This window comes from Camelina sativa, chromosome 2 (genome assembly GCF_030686135.1).
Source record: "Camelina sativa cultivar CO46 ecotype springtype chromosome 2, ASM3068613v1".
Taxonomy (NCBI): Eukaryota; Viridiplantae; Streptophyta; class Magnoliopsida; order Brassicales; family Brassicaceae; genus Camelina; species Camelina sativa.
Genome location: NC_141881.1, coordinates 23,295,050 through 23,317,422, shown reverse-complemented (window position 1 = coordinate 23,317,422; position 22,373 = coordinate 23,295,050). Strand labels below are relative to the sequence as shown.

At 35.2% G+C, this 22,373-nt stretch overlaps 4 protein-coding genes, 4 non-coding genes and 1 pseudogene across 8 annotated transcripts; 3 read left to right on the top strand and 6 right to left on the bottom strand.

The window, feature by feature from the left end:
* The first annotated feature begins 168 nt into the window (after positions 1 to 168).
* Positions 169 to 2,151, top strand: LOC104729412 (protochlorophyllide reductase A, chloroplastic-like). The gene is made up of 5 exons (XM_019236086.2): positions 169 to 368; positions 463 to 570; positions 669 to 1,197; positions 1,285 to 1,643; positions 1,748 to 2,151. The coding sequence occupies exons 1-5, from the start codon at positions 315 to 317 to the stop codon at positions 1,901 to 1,903; spliced, it is 1,206 nt and encodes a 401-aa protein (XP_019091631.1). The 5' UTR covers positions 169 to 314; the 3' UTR covers positions 1,904 to 2,151.
* A 109-nt stretch (positions 2,152 to 2,260) lies between these two features.
* Positions 2,261 to 3,167, top strand: LOC104729404 (uncharacterized). The gene has a single exon (XM_010448344.2). It carries the CDS (start codon positions 2,312 to 2,314, stop codon positions 2,948 to 2,950), a length of 639 nt encoding a protein of 212 aa, XP_010446646.2. The 5' UTR covers positions 2,261 to 2,311; the 3' UTR covers positions 2,951 to 3,167.
* A 584-nt stretch (positions 3,168 to 3,751) lies between these two features.
* On the bottom strand, positions 3,752 to 3,871 carry LOC147949089 (U5 spliceosomal RNA). The gene has a single exon (XR_015586503.1). It is a non-coding gene; the product is annotated as a U5 spliceosomal RNA (small nuclear RNA).
* Positions 3,872 to 4,778: 907 nt separating this feature from the next.
* Positions 4,779 to 4,997, bottom strand: LOC147949088 (small nucleolar RNA U3). The gene has a single exon (XR_015585826.1). It is a non-coding gene; the product is annotated as a small nucleolar RNA U3 (small nucleolar RNA).
* Positions 4,998 to 6,472: 1,475 nt separating this feature from the next.
* On the bottom strand, positions 6,473 to 7,852 carry LOC104753971 (cytosolic sulfotransferase 1-like). The gene is made up of 2 exons (XM_019236092.2): positions 7,515 to 7,852; positions 6,473 to 7,288 (listed from the first exon to the last, which is right to left on the bottom strand). Exons 1-2 carry the CDS (start codon positions 7,823 to 7,825, stop codon positions 6,616 to 6,618), a joined length of 984 nt encoding a protein of 327 aa, XP_019091637.1. The 5' UTR covers positions 7,826 to 7,852; the 3' UTR covers positions 6,473 to 6,615.
* A 1,465-nt stretch (positions 7,853 to 9,317) lies between these two features.
* LOC147949087 (small nucleolar RNA U3) lies at positions 9,318 to 9,519 on the bottom strand (annotated as a pseudogene).
* A 1,100-nt stretch (positions 9,520 to 10,619) lies between these two features.
* On the top strand, positions 10,620 to 11,436 carry LOC104729393 (uncharacterized). The gene has a single exon (XM_010448333.2). The coding sequence runs from the start codon at positions 10,620 to 10,622 to the stop codon at positions 11,256 to 11,258; it is 639 nt and encodes a 212-aa protein (XP_010446635.1). The 3' UTR covers positions 11,259 to 11,436.
* Positions 11,437 to 12,210: 774 nt separating this feature from the next.
* On the bottom strand, positions 12,211 to 12,429 carry LOC147949086 (small nucleolar RNA U3). The gene has a single exon (XR_015585835.1). It is a non-coding gene; the product is annotated as a small nucleolar RNA U3 (small nucleolar RNA).
* A 5,599-nt stretch (positions 12,430 to 18,028) lies between these two features.
* On the bottom strand, positions 18,029 to 18,149 carry LOC147949085 (U5 spliceosomal RNA). The gene has a single exon (XR_015586506.1). It is a non-coding gene; the product is annotated as a U5 spliceosomal RNA (small nuclear RNA).
* Positions 18,150 to 22,373: the final 4,224 nt, after the last annotated feature.

Here is a 22,373-nt window from a genome sequence, read left to right as displayed (position 1 = left end):
TTTAATAAACAATTTTATCTCTAGATCAGAGCGTCCATAACGATTCAGAGTATATTGTTGTTTCATAGCTCTCTCTCTCTCTCTCAATCCTCCCCATACCAAAGGAGATGGAAATCTAGTTCTCGAAATCTCATTGGCTGTAAGATTCTGACGTGGAAAAAGCTTTCTCTAAAGGTAAAATCTTATCCACACATATCCTAGGATGGGTGGGAGGGGACCATCTTTCACTTGTCTCAACTCCTATATAAACAACACACAAGCATTGACATTTGCAGAACATCACATTACACTCTTACAAGTCTTTAAACGAAACAATGGCCCTTCAAGCTGCTTCTTTGGTCTCCTCTGCTTTCTCTGTTCGCAAAGATGTATTTTGTTAACTCTTTTTTTACTTTCTATTAATCGTTTCCTTTTTGTTTATTCTCCGAGATTAATTAGATTTTTGTTTTTTTTTGGTTGCAGGGCAAACTAAATGCTTCAGTATCATCATTTAAAGAGTCTAGTTTGTTTGGTGTTTCACTTTCAGAACAAATCAGAGCTGACTTCGTCTCTTCTTCATTGAGATGCAAAGTACGTAACACAATCTTAGTTCTAAGTTTATTTGATACGAGTGTTTTCTTGGAAAATGATGTAGTCGAAAACTAACTACGATTCTTCTACTCCGCCAGAACTTGAGGAATAATAATGCGATTATTCGAGCTCAAGCAATCGCGACTTCAACTCCTTCGGTCACAAAACCTTCCTTAGACCGCAAGAAAACGCTTAGAAAAGGAAACGTTGTTGTCACGGGAGCTTCATCAGGGCTAGGTTTAGCAACGGCCAAGGCATTAGCCGAGACAGGTAAATGGCACGTGATAATGGCGTGCAGAGATTTCCTCAAGGCCGAGAGAGCTGCTAAATCCGCAGGGATGCCTAGGGACAGCTACACGGTGATGCATATGGACTTAGCCTCTTTGGACAGCGTGAGACAGTTCGTTGATAACTTCAGGCGAGCCGAGATGCCTCTTGATGTGTTGGTTTGCACTGACGCGGTTTATCAGCCAACGGCTAATCAACCTACTTTTACTGCCGAAGGGTTTGAGCTTAGCGTTGGGACGAACCATTTAGGCCACTTTCTTCTTTCAAGACTGTTGATTGACGACTTGAAGAACTCTGATTATCCGTCGAAACGTCTCATCATTGTTGGATCCATAACTGGTATATCCTCCTTCCCTTGATGTATTTCCTACTTATTCTTAACTCTAAATCCGAAACCCTAAACGTTATATGTTTCTTGTTGAGCAGGAAACACTAATACATTGGCGGGTATTGTACCTCCGAAGGCGAATCTTGGTGACTTGAGGGGACTAGCAGGGGGACTGAACGGGCTAAACAGCTCGGCGATGATAGATGGAGGAGACTTTAACGGTGCAAAGGCGTATAAAGACAGTAAAGTCTGCAACATGTTGACAATGCAGGAGTTTCATAGGCGTTTCCATGAAGATACCGGCATCACTTTCGCTTCCCTTTACCCTGGTTGTATCGCGACGACAGGTTTATTCAGAGAGCATATTCCTCTCTTCCGTACTCTCTTCCCTCCTTTCCAGAAGTACATCACAAAAGGTTATGTCTCCGAGATAGAGGCTGGGAAAAGGCTTGCTCAGGTAAGAAGATTAACCAAAACCTAATTTTGCTTGAGACGCAAGAATCTTTCTTTTAGTTTCTTATTCTTGCTTTTTACTCAACCTATGTATTTTTTTTGTTGAAGGTTGTGAGTGATCCAAGCTTGACGAAGTCGGGAGTGTATTGGAGCTGGAACAAGAGCTCTGCTTCATTTGAGAATCAGTTGTCTCAAGAAGCTAGCGATATCCAAAAGGCTCGCAGAGTTTGGGAAGTCAGCGAGAAGCTAGTAGGCTTGGCCTAAATATTGATATGAGTCTCCTCCTCTGTGTTTTCACATTTGGTTTGGCTTAAGATGTGAAATAAACAAAAGACTAGGTGAGATATCTGCTTTTAAGTCATTGAATAAAATAACTGTTACATTAAAATGTTAAAAGTCCAAGTAGAAATTTATTTGGATTAACTGTTTAAAAGCCTACAACTTAATGAAGTTACTGATATCAATTTGTAAAAGTGTAACAGTTCCATGGTTTAATCCAAAGTTTTTCATAAGGAATGAGTCAAAGACTATGGCAGTGTAACTCTCGTAATAAATTTATCGTATCCGTTCAGCTTGAGCTATTCTATAAATTGTTTGTTCTTTAGATACCAAACCATCTCAATCAAGCAAATCATTCTCCTCTATAGAATAAAAAAAGAAACAATATTCACCATGGAAGGTAAGATCCAAACTCTTCTCTCTACTATTCTAATTGTAACTTTGTGTGCCACTACTTTAGTGAAGCCGGGGCTAGCTCAACTCCCTATCATTCCTGGCTTTTCTCCTCCTGGCTCCCCAATTGATCTCACAAAATGTTGGTCGTCGCTCCTCAACATTCAAGGTTGTGAAATTGAAATCTTCAAATCTGCTCTAACCGGTAAGTTTGAAAATGTTGGACGGGCTTGCTGCAAGGCGTTTACTGAAATCGATGCAAAGTGTTGGCCAAAAATGTTTCCATTGAATCCTTTCTTCCCTCCTCTTCTCAAGGATGGTTGCTCTCGCATCAACGCAGCTGCTCCCGCACTTGCAACATCTAAACTCTCTATTATTCCTGGATTTTCTCTTCCTGGTTCTCCGGTTGGTATCACAAAATGCTGGTCATCACTCTCTAGCGTGGAAGGTTGTGTGGCTGAGATATTCAAATCAGTATTCACAGGAAAATTTGGTAATGTTGGACCTAAGTGTTGCAAAGCGTTTTCGGATGTAGATTCAAAGTGTTGGCCACATATGTTTCCGCTAAATCCCTTCTTCCCTCCTCTTCTCAAAGATACTTGCTCTCGCATCGAAGCGGCTGCTCCTACACACAAGTAACGAAGTAGCTATGGTCTTTTTATATCAGAATGCATAATTAAATTAGGCTTATAATAGCTTCCAGTTCCAATATTCAAGATGAGTTTCTTTATTATAACCCGTCAGGGAAAATATTGTTCACATCACATTCACATGTATTGGTTATTCTACGTTTTGTTATCTACACAATATTAAGAAATAATTTCTAGTTCGGCCTAATTATGGCATCTTTATAATCTTTCTAATTTTGGACGCCTCGTTTGCTCAGTTCTCAATTAGGTGTATCTTGATCTTGAAGACATCTTCATCAACATTTAACAAAGAATATTATTCTCTAAGCATATTCACCTAAGAAATCCTAATCAACACAAAGTGATATTGGTTTTGAACTTCTAGGTTTGGTAATGGCGTGGAGCAATAAACAAACCATTATACCTCAGACTAAGCTTATAGTTAACCTTTTCCAAGATGATCCTATATGGCGTGGAGCAATAAACAAACCATTATTAATTCTCATCAATTCCAAGTTTGAATTAAACCACGATGGGGTGTTCATTGTAAATCTGTTAACGTTAGAATTTTGTTTCCGCTAACACAAATGAAACAAGAGCAAATGCATCAAAGAAGAGAGGTCCCTTCCAATGCTTCTTCCTTCAATCTGAGAAATTTAAATACAGAAACTACTTTGATTAGTTACACGAAAAATTCATCAGATTAGACTCTCAACTCTCAGGTAAATATTAAGCAAAGAACACTTGCTCAGATGACAGTCTAAATCAGCAAGTGATGGTAACAAAACCATTTAAACTAAAGAATTGATGGAGGGTTTATTTATAAACAACCCCTTTCCAAAAATAGGTGTATACCGCTTAGTGCAGAGAAGACACGGTATTCTTTAGTAAAAGGCGAAAGAATAGTTCGCTTTGTTCTCACTGCACGGCTCCGTGAATCTCTTCAAAGCGATCTCAGTTAGCCTTTATACTACAGTTTACTTTATTATCGTAAGTACTGTTCCGATGTGGGATGCGCTAAATGATTAGTAAGACATTTATAGGTTGATTTCTCAATGTACGGGCTTAATGTCTCATAAAAGCCCATATGTTTTGCCGTGTCGGATAAATTCTAGGCTCTATCCTTGGTAATGTTGTCCATTTCGTGTGTTGTGATTTGTGAAATGAACAGAGCCGTGCTTACCCTTGGGTAAGAAGGGCAAATGCCCCAAGTCACCAAAAAAATACTAAAATTTTAGGCCACATTTTATAGAAAAAGTAAGCTTATATTTAGTTAACTTAATATAATGTGTTTTTAATAATGGAAACTTTTCATTAGAATTTGTATATTTTAAAAAATACTTTAAGTTTTATTGAGATTTTCTTATTTTGAAAATAAAATTCCTTACTAATATATAGCAACATAAGTAAAAAACAGTATTTAAACAAAGAATTATTAAAAGTAGTACATGTGGATAATTACTACAGAACATTGTGATTTAAAAAAAATGATTTTAATTTTAATTTTCATGGTTTTATTATTAACATTTTATTTTTATTTAATATTAAAATAATTTACTAAATATTCAAAATTCAAAAAAAAAATTTGCCTTAGGCCTCCATAAGTGTGAGCACGGCACTGGAAATGAAGTGTCTTCGTTGAAGTCGAAGACATGACTGAGTTTGGCTTCTTTAGACGTAGGCGAGAGAATTTCTCAGGTTAGAAAGTGAAACCTTTGTATCAGTTTCTTGCTATGCAATCAACCTTTGGATTCATATGGTACAAAGATAAACCAACATGAGAAGTTAGACACGCTCAAGTAACAGAGCTTCGTTTCTGGATATTAAAAAGAAAAGGGAACCTGTCAGACCGCCGTGTGACCACCCCGGCAAAGTAGAACCCCGCCGAGTAACGATCCTCTACAGCACCGGATGCGTCCGAAGACAGATCGTAGCCGCTAATCACGCTCTGATCGCACGGTCATGGTTCATCAACCAGGGTAAAGGGCCTGTCTCCTTAGAAATCAAGGAAACAGAGGTACGAGCCTATAGAACAGATCCTGTTCAAGTAAGGTCGTGACTAAGATTGCTCTCTCAACGTTATATATAAAACATGTTTTATTACTAATAGAGCGATGTGGGATATGTACGTGCGGTACCGCTACATTGTAATGTGAATTCGGTTGAGAAAATGGGCTGTACAGGCAACGCCTCACATAAATTTAAATATATAAAGCCCATACTTGCGAGTTTAGCATCCTAATGTGGGATGTAAATATGGAATCGATGTCATGAACAAAAAGTAATCGCGGGTTAAGTGATTTATTTGTTGGTTTGTCTCCAATTTAATTATACTCTATTATAGTATATTTTATCAACCACAATAAACATAAGTGGAAATGTAGTAGTAGGAATCTGATATTTGGGATTCAGTTTTGTCTTCTTTTCTTGCTTAAACAACAACTATTTTCGTGCGTTAGTTATACATTAATGTCGAAAACAAAATAACAAATATAATTTCAAGATTGTTGCGACGTTCATCAGAGAATCAAGATGGGCCATCTTTGACCCAACACAATATATCCTACGAAGTTGGAGACAGAGATCGAGAGCAAAAGACCCATCGCCACATGTTTCACGAGTTGTTTTATTGTTTTTCGATGATGTAATGTAAATTCTTTAATATAATGAATTGATTAACTTAAATAATAACATACTTTATTGAAATTTTTGTAAAAGAAGAAATATGCATTGCCAAATTATAGATTTTATAAATAAAAAGTATTTACATGGAGTAGAAAATAGAATATTACATTTGGAAATGGTTTAAAACTTATAAAATGAAGTTGAGATTGAGTAAAAAGCTTCCGGAGACATGTGTAACCAAATATTACATCAATGAATATATAATGTTTGTAAGAAGCGATAATTAGATACATATGAATATGGTGGGGGGTAGATAGAAAATCCGAAGCACATGACAATATCCATACATGTCGATCATTATTTCGTAAAGAGCCAAGCATGCACTACGAATCATTCAATGATAGTGTCGGTTCGCAGTAAAGAAAGTTACCAAACGTTATGTTCCATTTCAAAGACATTACATAATAAATTACATGCATATACAGTACCTCAATGGAACATAACAGGAAAGTAACTTTTTTTTTTTTTTTAATTCGAATGCGTCAAAGAAAGAAAGTTTTACACAATAGCAGATTTCAATAGTTTCACGTAAGCATTTAGACTCCCATATCAAAATTCTATAGTATTGACAAATATAATGAAGTTACATATTTTTAAGATTAAAATAGTCGAATAAGTAGCAAAAGCACCATTTACGAATTAATTAATATTATGTTAATAAGCCATAAGATTGGTGGGGAAGGTAGATAAGCACAAGCACATGTGCTGACAGTCTCTTGTCTCTACCATATTCATATGCCCATTATATTGCTCTTTAATTTCAAGCAAAATGTTCTTTAGATTTTGCAAAGGAACCAAGCATATTCCGGGATTCAAGAATAGTAAGAAAATGTACTTTTCATTAGGTTTATCATCAAAGTAAATTGACAAGAGTAGCAATCTGAAAGACGCTACTAATCATGCATAAAGCAAAGGAACACAACAATGGAAGTTGCTTTTTATTAGGATACATCATAGAAATTAAGCGCACACACATAATATATGGGGAACTCAAATTTTCAAACCCGAACCTTGAAACTTCTCGTTGATGATCATGTCGATTTTTTCCTCCATTTCACTAGTAAAATGATTCTTCCAGTCATCAACTTCACCTTTGCGGAAGTAGACATTGTGATCCAAGTTGTCCCACGCTTTTCCGGTCTTGTTGACGTCCAAATTGCTCAGATTGTGCAGAGAGCACAACTCCAAGATCTCTTTGACAGCTCCGCTATGTATTTCTTCTTGAGTAATAGGACAACCCAAGAACTCGGCAAGCCTCATGATTTGCTCACGAGGCCGTGCTTTAAGATCCTCGTACGTCATAAAAAGAACATGCTTCGGATCTTCCAAACTTCCTCTCCGATAGCTCAAAACATTGTCCCAAAAAGGTCCATAATAGTTAACTCCCCTACAGTATGACTCGAACATAGACTCGAGTATGCTTCTTCCCGCTTCTTTGTTTTCGATTCTTGAATAAAAATACCAACGTGAAACTAATACATCTTTTACGTTCCTACACACGTACACGATCTTGCAAGGAGAGTCCTTGAGGGGGTCTCGCAGAGTATGTAACGGCATGTGAGTTGAGAACAGCCTCGGAGATGATGAGAGCTTGGTCAGGTCCGGTGTTGAGCTTTTGAGATAAAGATTCAACTCGAAGAAGGGTACAAGACCAATGGCGGACCTACATAGAAAATGGGTTGGTCAACTGACCTGGTTAATATTGAAATATGTAGTTTTGCATGTAAACTCTTGAAGATTCTGTAGCCAAGTTGGTTTTCCCCTCTAAGTGTGACACCCCAAACCCGAGTTCGATTCTCCAATACCACATTAAAAAGTTGATTTTTATCCTTTTCAACTGTTTAAAAAAAATTATTGACCCACCTAAAAAAATTTCCTGGGTCCGCCACTGTACAAGACCGTAAGGGTTATCAGAGGTCAGAGGATGGCTCAGAGGACCATCTTTTGACCTCTCAAGTAAAGCAACTGTGAGGGCCTTAAGCCAAGTAGTGCCGGACTTGGGATATGAAGCCACTATAATGTCGGTGTCAAGCGGCTTAAAGTTTCTCTTGAAATGTAGGACTGCTCGGAGAGTCTTGTACTGATACCAACATCCTTGGTAGTTGTAGAGCTTCTTCCCTTGGAAGTCACTGTCTGAAGGCAGCAACGAGATCATGTTATCATCGTCTCCAAACTTCTTTAGAAGCTCTGTTTGATTCATTTTTGTTTGTTTTCTTAATCAGCTTTTTTTTTTTGTTTCTATTTTCTTGTTTAGCTTCTTATGTGTTTTTGACATTATATAGCACGATCGCAACACATCTGTAAACGTGTTGCTTAAATTCAATGAAAGAAACGTGGCATTATATTGAACGTTCGCTAGACAGTACTATATTCACTAGGCGTACAAGAGTTGTTTCAGTTCACTTTAAGCTCTGTTGAGAAAAAAATACCAACTATGGCTGTAACATATTTTATGACAACTGGATATTTCTGGGAAAACGATTATATATAATAATGGCTAAACTTTGGTGGAAATATGATTAATATTGAATGCGTATTGAGGGGATTCAAAAAAAGAAAAATTAATAAAATGTTTTGAACAAAATTTAATTAAAAATAAAGAAATTCTCGATATTGAATTGGTCTGTGCTTAACTAAAATCTTACAAATTAAATATCAGCTTTCCCCGAAGATCCCCAATACATTTATTTCACATATCAGTATATCACCTTCTTTTCTCTCTTACATAGCTCCTCAAGCAAAGTTTTTAGTCACGTCTTCGAGAAGTCAAGCTGGTCGGGAGCTGAAGATGCAAGAGATGAGGGAAATCTTGGTTGTCTTTGCGGTACTGGAAGCTTCTTTGTAATCCAGCTTACATAATTGTCAAAGATCTTTGCGGTACTGAACCATGTAGTAGTTTTGGTTTTTCTAATATGAATGCACAATAATAACAGCTTTTGTTTTGGTTCATTTTATGAGTGAATTATGGATTTCTTCCATTCAAAACTATAATGCTGAAGAACATGAAGTATACAAACTTTCCTGTGACAAAATAGAATTGTTGAAAACATCTTATTTATTACAATTATGTTAACGGCCAACATTGTAAATTATATATATATATATATATATATATATATAGTGTAATTTTTTTATGTTTTGTTTCAAAAGTTGATGTAACGAACGAATCTCAAAATGTAACTCTTGTAATATATATGAATATACAATATACGTAATGCGTTCACGTTTGAGTTACTCTATAAATTGTTTTTTTTTTTCTTTTTATAACCAAACCATCCCAAGCTAATTTGTTGTATGGGTTCATGTGTATGTACAGAGTTGTCTGGATTACTGTTAGCTCTTGTAAAATGTGTAGCACTTGATTGCGTTTTAGAGATAATGGTTGATTTTCTAGTGTGTATTGATAACACATATTATATATATAGCCTTCTAGTTTACATACTTAAGAGATTATTTGTTCCAATCAGTTATGGAAGATATTAACATGGTATGGCTGGTTATCATCTTCAAATTTCAGGTTTCAATACCAAAATTACAGTCTAGTCTTTCTGGAAACTTATCATAAACTGCTAAACAGAATTGGATGTAGAAGAAAAATATAAAATTAGAATTGACGCGTCGGAAATGACAAAAAGGACCAAATTCAGAAGAAACTAAATGAAGTTAGGGCAACACAAGATGCCAAAAAAAGGAACCTGTCAGACCACCGTGCGACCACCCGGGCATGGTAGAACCGAGCCGAGTAACGATCCTCTACAGCACCGTAGGCGTCCGAAGACGCATTGTGGCCGTCAATCACGCTCTGGACGCACGGTCATGGTTCATCAACCAGGGTTAGAAGTCAAGGAAACAGAGGCACGGCCTATACGATAGATCCTGTTCAAGTAAGGTCGTGACCATTGTTGCTTTGTGGCCATATATAAATAACTCGTTTTTTCATCAGCTTCTCGATGTGGGATCCAAACACTAATCAGAAAAACAATAACGGGCTACTTTAACCAAAGAAATCTAGGCCTATTCAGTTTAAATAAAATCTATTAATGATTTGATTATACCACGCTGGAGAAAAATAGAAAGGATGGATTTTACTTTAAAGTTTTAACATAGATAGGATATACTATCCAATGTTGTTTTTGAAGGTGATAGCGACAGACTAACTAAGATGCTGAATAAATCTCACTATGATGCATCTATAGATGGAGTTTATCAGGACATAATCTACCGGTCACAATTATTTCAACGGATTCAGTATTTTTTCACACCTAGAAGTTGTAACGATGTATAGCTCATCTTTTGGCTAAGTTAGGTTGCTTAACAAACTCTTTTTATTCAGGGTGTTTCTCACCTCAAAGGCTCCAACTTGGCTATCAGCCCAATTGTATAATCATTACTTCATCAATATACTTATTTTTGACGGAAAAAAGGATATATACATCAAATTCTATAATTGAATTCAATAGATTACACACTTGAGTTATTTTGTTTGTTAAATGTGACACTTCCATGAAAGTTCCGAAAAGTTGGCAATTGGCATAACCGAGTATATATGAATGTTACAGCTTTTCATTTGGTTTTTGTATGGGTAGAATTGGGGCTTTTATCCGGTAAACAAATAAGTCCACTTTACTTTGCTGTTAGAAAATAAAAAATAGTCCAAATTCTATCTATGAAAAAACTAATAGAAATATGCGACAGATTTAAGTCATTGAATGAAATAAAAATTAATTTAGTAAAACGTTAAAAGTCCAAATAGAAATTTATTTGGATTAATTCACTTAAGTTACTGATATCAGTTTGTGTAAACAGAGTTCCATGTTTTTATTCAAAGTTTGTAATAATATAACGAACGAGTCAATGAATATGAAAATGTAACTCTTTTAATCAATTAAGCTTGAGTTTCTCTATAAATTGTTTGTTTCTTCGGATCACGATCAGCTAACCATCTCAATCAAGCAAATCATTCTCCTCTACAGAAAATAGAAACATTAGTCACCATGGAAGGTAAGATTCACACTCTTCTCTCCACAATTCTAGTTGTGACTTTGTGTGCCACTACTTTAGTAAAGCCTGGGCTGGCTCAACTCCCTACCATTCCTGGCTTTTCTCTTCCTGGCTCACCAATTGATCTTGCAAAATGTTGTTCATCACTCCTCAACATTCAAGGTTGCGAAACTGAAATATTCAAATCTGCTCTAACCGGTAAGTTTGAAAACATTGGACGGACATGCTGCAAGGCGTTTACCGAAATCGATGCAAAGTGTTGGCCCAAAATGTTTCCATTGAATCCTTTCTTCCCTCCTCTTCTCAAGGATGGTTGCTCTCGCATCAACGCAGCTGCTCCCACACTTGCAACATCTAAACTCTCTATTATTTCTGGATTTTCTCTTCCTGGTTCCCCAGTTGACATCACAAAATGCTGGTCATCACTCTCTAGTGTCGAAGGTTGTGTGGCTGAGATATTCAAATCAGTATTCATAGGAAAGTTTGGTAATGTTGGACATATGTGTTGCAAAGCGTTTTCGGACGTAGATTCAAAGTGTTGGCCGCATATGTTTCCACTAAATCCCTTCTTCCCTCCTCTTCTCAAAGATAGTTGCTCTCGCATCGAAGCGGCTGCGCCTACACACAAGTAATGAAGTAGCAATGGTCTTTTTATATCAGAATGCATAATTAAATTAGGATTATAATAGCTTCTAGTTCCAATATTCAAGAAGAAGACTTCTTTATTCTAACCAGTCAGGGAAAATATCCTTCACATCACATGTAATGGTGTTAATCTACGTTTTGTTATCTACAATAACAACAAATAAATTCAAGTTTGGCCTAATGACATTTTTATTATCTTTTCAATTATGGACGTCTCGTTTGCTCTAATCTCAATGAGGGATAATCTTGATTCTTGAAATAGCTTAGCTTCTGCCCCCTTTGTATGATCTTGAAGACATATTTATCAAAAATTTACAAAGAATATTATTTTCTACACATATCCACCTAAGAAATCAAAGCGATTCCTAATTAACGCAAAGTGATATTTTGGTTCTGAACTTCTAGGTTGATGAGGTTTATTGCTTAACCTTTTCAAAGATGATCATATGGCTTGGAAACAAACCCATAAGTGTGAAAATACCTACGACGGTGGGTGCAAATTTACAGTGAACAATTTAGTACCGCACAAGATAATGTTTAGCCTACCTTTCCAGGTAATCAAAAACTGCGCTTTTTTCTGACCCTTAGTATATAATACAGGATTTAAAGATAATGAATATGTAAATGAAAGATTTGATGAAAGCTATACATCTTTGTTTCAGTTTCTTGGTATGCAATCAACCTATGGGTCCATATGGAACAAAGTTAAAACTATTGGAGAATTGAACATCTCTCACCGACATGTTATATCGAATAGTTTTGTTCACTATTTAGTACCAGAGCTTGCAACGATTTAATGAAGACTGAAGAGGAAGGATTCAAGTGTCAGTGACTACAAAAGAAACTTCGTGAAATGAAAAATTCTCTACCTCTCTTGGTCATTTCGTCGAGCAGCTTATGTTCATTAGAAACGGTGAGGGAACAAAAACAAAAAAAAGGAACCTGTCAGACCGCTGTGCGACCACCCCGGCAAGGTAGAACCGAGCCGAGTAACGATCCTCTACAGGACCGGATGCGTCCAAGGACATATCGTAGCCGTTAATCACGCTCTGATCGCACGGTAATGGTTCATCAACCAGGGTTAAGGGCCTGTCTCCTTAGAAATCAAGGAAACAGAGGTACGAGCCTATAGAACAGATCCTGTTCAAGTAAGGTCGTGACCAAGGTTGCTCTCTCAGCGTTATATATACAACATGTTTTATTACTAATAGAGCGATGTGGGATATGTAATGTGAATTCGGTTGAGAAATTGGGCTGTACAGGCAAAGCCTCACATGTTAAAAATTTAAATATATAAAGCCCATACTTGCGAGTTTAGCATCACTAATGTGGGATGGAATCGATCTCATAAACAAAAAGAAATCGCGGTTTGTCTCCAATTCAATTATACTCTATTTATAAGTATACTTGCAAGACCCAAACCAATACAATTTAAAATGATGTTAAATTGTATATGGTAAAATATAAAATGTTATCAAAATAGTTATTTTAAAAAAAAAATATTTATATAAACCATATATTACATTATTTATTAAGTCTTTAAACTTTTAAAAACTAATTTATCATAAAATAATTTTATTTCAATTTTCCACTTTAATTGAGAAAAAACATAATATCTTGAATTTTTATTATTTTATGAAAACTTATATGACTCCTAACATCAAACCAAATCTTTAGTTTTCACATTAGGAAAACTATTCATAGCCAAATATATAGGAAAAATGTCTCTCTGAGTAGCAAAATAATACCACCTTTATTTCATAAATGTAGGATTCTTTTGCAAAAAAATATTTCACAGAGATAGATGTTTTTAAACAATAAACAAAGGAAGATATTCACATTTATGTAACTAGTGTATGTTGGCTGTTTTAGATATTTGGTAGACATTGTGTTTAAAAAATAAGAACCGAGTGAGTGAGAAAAAAGAAAATAAATAACAGCATCAAATTCATTTTTACTTTACGATCCAAAATTCGAGTCTTCAAAAATTTAGAATTCATGAACATTTTCACAAATTAGTAGTAAATTTTTTACTCAAACTTCAGGAAAATCACATTTACGAAGGTAAGACTCTGAAAAAAAAAAATCTTAATTAGATCGACTGCTAAAACTAAAAGGTTAAGCTCATAATTCATAAACTATGTCATTTCCTACAGTTCTTAAAGCGATATGTTCATAAAGGGTGAACCAAACCAAAATCGAGAATCCGGTCTGGATTTTAAACCGGAAAAAGAAAGAGTTGATTCTTTCAACGGTCAAAATTAAATGTCAATCGTCCAGATTTATATATTGTTTCGTTCCTCTCTGTGTTTTGATTGCTTTCTCTGCATCTCCTCTTCTTCTTCCGAGATCATTTTTTTTTCACAACTTATTAATTTCCTGAGATGGGTATTCTTGCAGTGATGTTTCTTTTAGTACAAATATGTTTCTTCTACTCATCAAACTCTCAGCACCTCACTTGCCACCCACGTGACCTAGACGCCTTGCTTGACTTTATTAATGACCTTGAATTCTTCTGAGAATTGCTGTGAATGGGTGGGGATCACATGTAGATCTTCTTCTTCCCTTCGTTTAGACAATCCGAACAACACCGCGAGAGTCACAAAGCTGGAGCTCGTGAGTATAGGGTATAAGGGTAGTCTGTCTGAATCTCTTGGGAGGCTGGATCAGGTCAGAGTTCTCAACCTCTCCAAAAATTTCATCTTTGGCTCAATCCCTCCATCAGTTCTCAACCTGGTACACTTGGAAACCCTAGATTTGAGTTCGAATGATTTGTATGGACGATTCCCAAAGAGCATAAATCTCCCTTCCTTGAAACATCTCGATCTTTTCTTAAACAAGTTTACTGGTTCTGTTCCAACGCATGCTTGCCATAACTCTACTGACCTTAGGCTTATCAGACTCGAAAGGAACTACTTTTATGGAAAGTTTCCATATGGGTTCGAGAGATGCGTTTTGCTTGAACAACTCTTACTTAGTTGGAACTCTCTCACTGGTAACATACCTAACGATCTGTTTCAGCTTCCAAGGTTTAAACCTTTTGAAGATTCAAGAGAATAGGCTTTCTGGTTCACTTGGTTAAGTAAGAGCACCAATCTACAAGTGTTGGTTCTCTCGTGGAACCGTTTAACTGGACTGGAGCTATCCAAAATTGGATCAGTGGTTTCACCGATCTAATCGTCTTGAATCTCTCGAGAAACTCAATCACAGGAGAGATCCCTGGCTCGCTTTCGGAAATGAAAAGATTAAAGGCACTTGATCTGTCCAATAACCGCATCAATGGATAATGTCCAGAATCTCTGCAGAAACTAACAACTCTGTTCATGTTCAATGTTTCCAACAATAACCTCTCAGGGAAGATCCCATCTCGTGGACCGTTTCAAACGTTTACAGACTCGAGCTTCGATGGTAACAATCTTTGCCGTGACTGTCAAGTAGATACATTAGATGGCAAGCAATCAAAAACTACTGATAGTGATAGTGACTTTGTCTTGGATTTCTCTTGGGTTTGGTTTTTCATTGGTTATTGTTGCTTACTTCACCTGCTCAGAATTTAAGCTTCAAGGTAAATAATATTATGTCATGTTTGAGTCTCAAGCTTAATAAAAAAACACATTGTTCACTCTGTTTCTATGCTTAAATTCGACCGTCATCACAGAGTTTTAACTTTATTGTAATTCACTTCTGCTAAGCAACAAAATCAAATAACAAATAATCTCAAGAACCTCCTCAGAGAAAAGTGTGTTTAAAAAATCTATTTAAAAGAAAAACACAACACTTTTTGTTTCAACCAAAAGCCAAAACCTTTTCAATGACAGATACAGCCAAAACGACACTACGTTTTGCACTTGAAAGTTGCAACTTTTCCAGATAGGTCTTTAAGCTCCTTCACACAGACTACACTGCACAGAATCTTAGCCTTCCTGTGCAGTATTTTTTCTAAATTTTGAAAGCCACAGTGATAATAAATCCAAGTTTCTGGCTTAACTCACAGCTTTCATTTTAGAATTTTAAATCATTATAGCTGGTAACGAACAGTAATAATATAGGATTAAAGATACTAATGCAATTTTTAAACTAAATCAGTTAACATTGGAATTTTGGTTCCGCTTACACAAATGAGGCCGGAAAGAGCAGTACTGCATCAAAGAAGAGAGGTCTCTTCCTTTTCAATCTGAGAAATTCAAATACAGATCCAACATTAATTAGTTACTACACTAAAACTTCATCAGATAATTATTATTACTTACTAATAAAAGGGGTTATTTGAAGCTCCTCAGGCTATCCACATCAGCTTCTCAATCCTTTCTTCTTAAGTTGCCACGTCAGCTTATTCTCAATGTATTTCTATTCGAAGCATCTCTTGAGTCATGAAGGCATAATTTTTAACTTTGATATTAGGCTTCCAACAAAGAAAAAGAGATTCCCAGGAAGTCTAACCGTTTCATTTTCCTATGTACCACTTTAATCATGTGTCACTTCCACTTTAAAAAGGTCTGCACTTTAGCTTCTAATTTTTGTTCTACATATATACATCCAAGGTGCCCCATAGCATACAAAAATAGAGAAAGTGTTCACCGCTTAATCACACCTTCTGTTGAAGTATCGATAAAACAGATCTTACAAAGACGAAGATAAAGTGTGATGATGTTAGGAAGATTAATAGGAACCAAACGAATTCGTTTCAGACCTGATTCTCAGTGTAAGCAGAAAGATAAGTGTGTTTATGTGCTTAACGAACCGAGGAATCAAAACATCAAAGTGGTATTACTTTTTGCCTATAATTATTTTCCGTTTCTGTCATTATAGATTTCACTAATATAATGTATTATGATTGTGTTGATTTTTTACAGTCAAGCGAACTTTTATAGTCAGGATCAAGTTTAGGAAGTGAGTGGTTTGATGTACAAATAGCAGACATGATAGAGACATCATATGATCCACCTGAAAAGCCAAATCTCATATTTGATGTTTTGTTTCTATCTACCTTTTAGAGTTTGTGGTGATAAGGTCCTAAACATCAATTCAAATATTCAGTTTAGCAAATTAAATTACTTAGAAGTATAATCTTACACTATATTATATTCCTCTTTTTCAAACTTCTTGATTGTTATGTTTATGATTTATGTTTTATCTTTTTCAGGGAGCTCTTACATCTTGATGGTGATGGAATGGCCAACATAGTTTTCCAATTTATTGAAGAGAGAATGAATCCAATGGCTTCACTCCCAATTTCAATAAATTCAGAATACATGGAAGAATATGTGGTTGAGTTATATGTACAGTTGATTCATATATTTAAATTGTGTTTCATATAACTTGTGGATTGGTGCTTTCATTGATGGTGATCTGTCAAAGAAGAAGATGGACATGTTCATGTTGAAGATTGAATCTTCGATTAAACCTGCAAAGAATAAGAACAATCATTGTGAGGCAAAGAATGAGAAGAAGAACAATCACAGCAGATTGGAAGTAAAGTGACCATAGAAGAAGAAGATGCAGACATGAGTCAACTACAAGAAAAAACAAGGTCAACCAAGAAGACAAGTGAAACTGTCGTGACTTTAGTTAAGAAGTAATTGGGCTAATTGTTTAGTTAGGCTGAAATGAGTAAATGTGTTGTGTTAGTTACTGTCTAAAGTCTAAGTAAAGTTTTCATGATGTGGTGTAGTCTAAGCATGAGTAGTGTGGCTTGTGTAAGAGCATAGGATCTAGAAGTAAGTACTAGAGTATGGGTGCAAGTAGAAGATGGATGTGTGTGGGTTGTAAGAGACATTCAAGTTAATACAATGTAGTCTTGATGAGTAAAACGTTTTCTTCCTCTCTAGAATAAAAAACTAAAACAGAGTATTGTAACAAAGAGAGGAAGAGAAAAAAAAAAAAGAACCTCGAACTCTAAGAGAGGAACAAAGGCTGAAAGTAGGAATGTTACACACGTAGAGAATTAACACTACACTAAATAATTCTTATATTTGGATATAATCACACATGCCACCATTCAAGAAAAAAAAACAAAAAAGTTCAAATTGTTTACCAGATTGTGCTGTAGCCTTACGTAATCTCCATATGTAATGTGTTATGAGAGTTTCTCTTTATATTATCCGTGTTTTGATGTTTAGTGTTTACACACATCGTCACCTTAGACAATAGTCGTAGTCCATTGGCCATCAACAATAACTCAATTCCAATTTACTCAATTCAAATATCATATATTAGTTCGTATTAAATTCATAATCTTTTCATTAACCTCATATGGGTTAGAAGCCATAAGTGAAATGCAAATACTTAGAAAAATATATAAATGAAATAGTGAATACAACAAAAACTAAGATAACTTGAAAATAATAACGAGATGGATATATATATATATATATATACAATATATATGTAAGTAATAATACTATAATGAAAGATAGCAGTAATATTAAAAAAATGTTACTATTAATTTGTAAATATAAATTACAAAATAAATACTGACAGATAAACCAAATAAAAATTAATAGTACCATACATGCTTGGCTATAATGTCAAATACAAAATCACATAATTTTTTTTATATAATAAAAAAATTCAATTTAGATTAAAAAAAAAAACTAATTCACCTACCAAATACCCAAATGTTTTCCCGGGCATAGCCCGGAGTCCCTCCTAGTACTCTTAAAAGTAATCTAAGCTAAGAACACTTGCTCAGACGAGAGTCTAAACTCTAAAGCAGAAAGTGTTGTTAACAAACCATTTAAACTAAAGAATTGATGGAGGGTTTATTTATAAACAAACCCTTTCCAAAAATAGGCATATGCCGCTTAAATGCAGAGAAGACACGGTATTCTTTAGTAAAAGGCGAAAGAATAGTTCGCTTTGTCCTCACTGCACGGCTCCGTGAATCTCTTCAAAGCAATCTCATTTAGTCTTTATACTAGAGTTTACTTTGTTATCGTGAGTACTGTTCCGATGTGGGATGCGCTAAATGATCAGTAAAAGACATTTATAGGTTGATTTCTCAATATACGGGCTTAATGTTGTCATAAAAGCCCATATCTTTTGCCATGTCGTATAAATTCTAGGCTCAATCATTTGTAATGTTTTCCATTTCGTGTGTTGTGATTTGTGAATTGAAGTGTCTTCGTAACTGACTTTTGTTTATACGAGGCTTCTTTAGACGTACGTAGGCGAGAGACTTTCTCAGGTAAGAAAGTGAAATCTTAATGAAAAGGTTATTTTCCTTACTAGAGACCTTTGTATCAGTTTCTTGCTGTGCAATCAACCTTTGGATTCATATGATACAAAGATAAACCAACATGAAAAATTAGACACGCCCAAGTAACAGAGCTTCCTTTATGGATAGAAAAAAAAAAAGAGAACCTGTCGTGCGACCACCCGGGCAAGGTGGAACCAAGCCGAGTAACGATCCTCTACAGCACCAGATGCGTCCAAGGACATATCGTGGCCGTTAATAATTGGGAAAGCGGTCATTGTCAGAAAGTGCGAAAAGCTTTTGACATTCAAGCCAATACATCTTACGGAAATCACTTGTATTCGTGGAAGCAAAAGTGGAAGCAAGGCAAAAAAAATGCCTAAGAGTCTAAATCCTGATGTTTGGAAAGGGTTTATCACCTATTGGAGTATGGATGAGACACAAGCTGTTTCATCACAAAAGTCGATTAATCGTAGGAGCACACGTGGTGGAAAGGGACCAGCTACCCACAATGGAAGTTCTATAACCTTTAAAAAACATGAGAGAAAAATGGTAAGTTTTCTAATATAATCACTATAACTTTAAAAAAATATATAAGTTGTTTTGATTTAATATGTTATGTTTTTTTTTTAAACGTAGACAATAGAAGCCGGAGGAGTTGCACCTGGTTGGTTAGATGTTATGGAAGCCACCCACACAAACAAGAAAACTGGACAAATTCAAGATATGGTTATCGCAGATCGGATTGAGAAGATTAAGCTCCGGAAGGTGGAACTGTTTACACAACGCTCTGAAGATGGCTCATCATCCGCTGATATATTTCGTCAGGAAATCAACCAAATGTGTCTTGAGGTATATTTGAATATATTTTTTTGTCTTTTTATTTATTTCCAATCATTAATTATTATTTTTTTTTAACTTAGGAAATTCCTTTAACCAAGGGTCGGAGACCCGGTTTAGGAAATCTTGTGTCAAGAGATGAGAATGTCTCTTCGGTTTTTCCTCAGGACAATGAACTTGTTCAACAAATTCAAGATCTTACCCAGATTGTAAAAGAGAAAGACGCGACAGTCGACGAACTGAAACAAGAAAACCTCAAGATTAAGGAACAATTTATCCAGACCCAAACAACACTCTCCCAACTTCAAAGTTCCATTTCCTCTAAATTTTATGGACAATTCCCTGCTCCTAATCCTAGCTACAGTAGAACCTCTATGAATTAATACTCGGTAAATTAATAATCTCTATAAATTAATAAATTTTTCCGGTCCCAAGTTGGGACTAGTGTAATTTTATACACTATTCGATAATATAATAAAATAATAATTTTTTGAAACTCTTTTGTAAATATATTGGTCCCATCAATAATATAAATTAATAATTATATAAAATTATCTAAATATGTGAAGTGACCTTAGTGCAGTGGCCAAAGGTAAGTCCTTAATGCACAAGGCACCATCACACCAGGGATCGAGTCCCGCTCCCTACGAATGTAGGGATTAGGCTAATGGGCCGGCCTGTTGTGACCCAATGGTTGACAAAAAAAAAATTATCTAAATATATGTATATATCTACACATTAATTTTTATTAGAGTTCATTTTTAATATTTTTACTATATAAAAATCTTTGAGTGCTTTCTTCAAAACATGATAATTGTTATTTTCATTGTAATTGATTTTATAAAAATATTAGTTATAAAGATTAAATCTAATTTTTAATATTTTTTACAAAATTATGAAAGTTTCTCTATAAATTAATAATTATTAATTTATCAATAAATTAAAACCTCTATAAATTAATAAAATTTCATGGTCCCGACTTTATTAATTTATAGAGGTTTTACTGTAATTGTTTTCTTTTTCTAAACTGTTTTTATTTTGTGAATATTTTAGCTGGATAATTATTATGTATTGGAGGAATATATATATTTTGTATTAATGTATATATTTATTTTCAGCTTTTTGATATTTTTTGATATAATGATAAAATTATTTATAATTTTATATTTTTATTTATAATTTCGTATATATATGAGCTCTCTCGAAAAGTCCTTGGAAACTCCGTTATCGTCAGAAAGTCCTCGGAATTAATATCCCTTGTAAATCCCTCGGAAAACGTTTCTCTTGGAAATCCTTTGGAAACATGAAGCCTTTGGAATTCTCTCGAAAAGCTTATGTCCTTGGAATTCCGTCGAAAATCAAGCCTCTTTGAAAACCGTCAGAAACGTGGACTCTCGGAAATACGTCGAAAAGGTTTTCCTTGGAATACCGTTGGAAAACAAGTCCCCTTGAAAATTTCTCGGTAATTATGCGTCCTTGGAAATCCCTTGGAAATATTGTTCTCTTGGAAATTCGTCGAAAATTTTAGACGAATTTCAGACGATATCTAATTTCCGACAAGCGCTTTCCAAGGACTTTATGTCCTCGGAAATTCGTCAGAAAAGGCTGTTTCCAAGGGTTTACCGACGATTCTTTCTCTCGAAAACAGGCTGTTTTTTTGTAGTGTCAGTTTACGATAGCAGATTTCAATAGTAGTTTCACGTAAGCATTTAGATTCCACAAGCACATGTGCCGACAGTCTCTACCATATTCATATGCCCTTTGCACTTGATCTGTTTTTGGTTAATTTCAAGCAAATTTTTCTTTATATTTTGCAAAGGAACCAAGCATATTCGGGGATACATCAAGAATAGTAAGAAAATGTACTTAATGTAAATTGACAAGAGTAGCAATCTGAAAGACGCTACTAATCATGCATACAGCAAAGGAACACAACAATGGAAGTTGCTTTTTATTAGGATACATCACAGAAACTAAGCGCACACACACACATAATATATGGGGAACTCAAATTTTCAAACCCGAACCTTGAAACTTCTCGTTGATGATCATGTCGATTATGTTCTCCATTTCACTAGTGAAATGATTCTTCCAGCCATCAACTTCACCTTTGCGGAAGTAGACATTGTGATCCAAGTTATCCCACGCTTTTGCGGTCTTGTTGATGTCCAAATTGCTCAGATTGTGAAGAGAGCACAACTCCAAGATCTCTTTAACCGCTCTGCTATGTATTTCTTCTTGAGTAAAAGGACAACCCAAGAACTCGGCAAGTCTCATGACTTGCTCACAAGGCTGTGATTTGAGATCTCGTACGTCATGAAAAGAACATGCTTCGGATTTTCCAGACTGCCTCTCCAATAGCTCAAAATATTGTCCCAAAAAGGTCCATAATAGTTACTATATTCACTAGGCGTACAAGAGTTGTTTCAGTTTACTTTAAGCTCTGTTGAGAAAAAAATACTACCATCTATGGCTGTAACATGTTATGACAACTGGATATTTCGGGGAAACGATTATATATAATAATGGCTAAACTTTGGTGGAAATGTGATTAATATTAAATGCGTATTAAGGGGAATCAAAAAAAAATTAATAAAATGTTTTGAAAACAAAATTTAATTAAAAATAAATAAATTAAATACTCGATATTGAATTGGTCTGTGCTTAACTAAAATCTTACTATTTAAGTCAGCTTTCCCTAAAGATCCCCAATACGTTTATTTCACATATCAGTATATCACCTTCTTTCTCTCTTACTTAGCTCAAGCAGAGTTTTAAGTCACGTCTTCGAGAAGTCAAGCTGGTCGGGAGCTGAAGATGCAAGAGAAGAGGGACATCTTGGTTGTCTTTGCGGTACTGGAAGCTTGTTTGTAAATGCTAACTTACATAATTGTCAAAGATCTTTGTTTATGTGTAGGGCAGGTGAACCATGCACAATAATTACAGCTTTTCTTTTGGTTCATTTTATGAGTGAATTATGGATTTCTTCCATTCAAAACTATAATGCTGAAGAACATGAAGTATAAAAACTTTCCTGTGACAAAATAGAAATGTTGAAAACATCTTA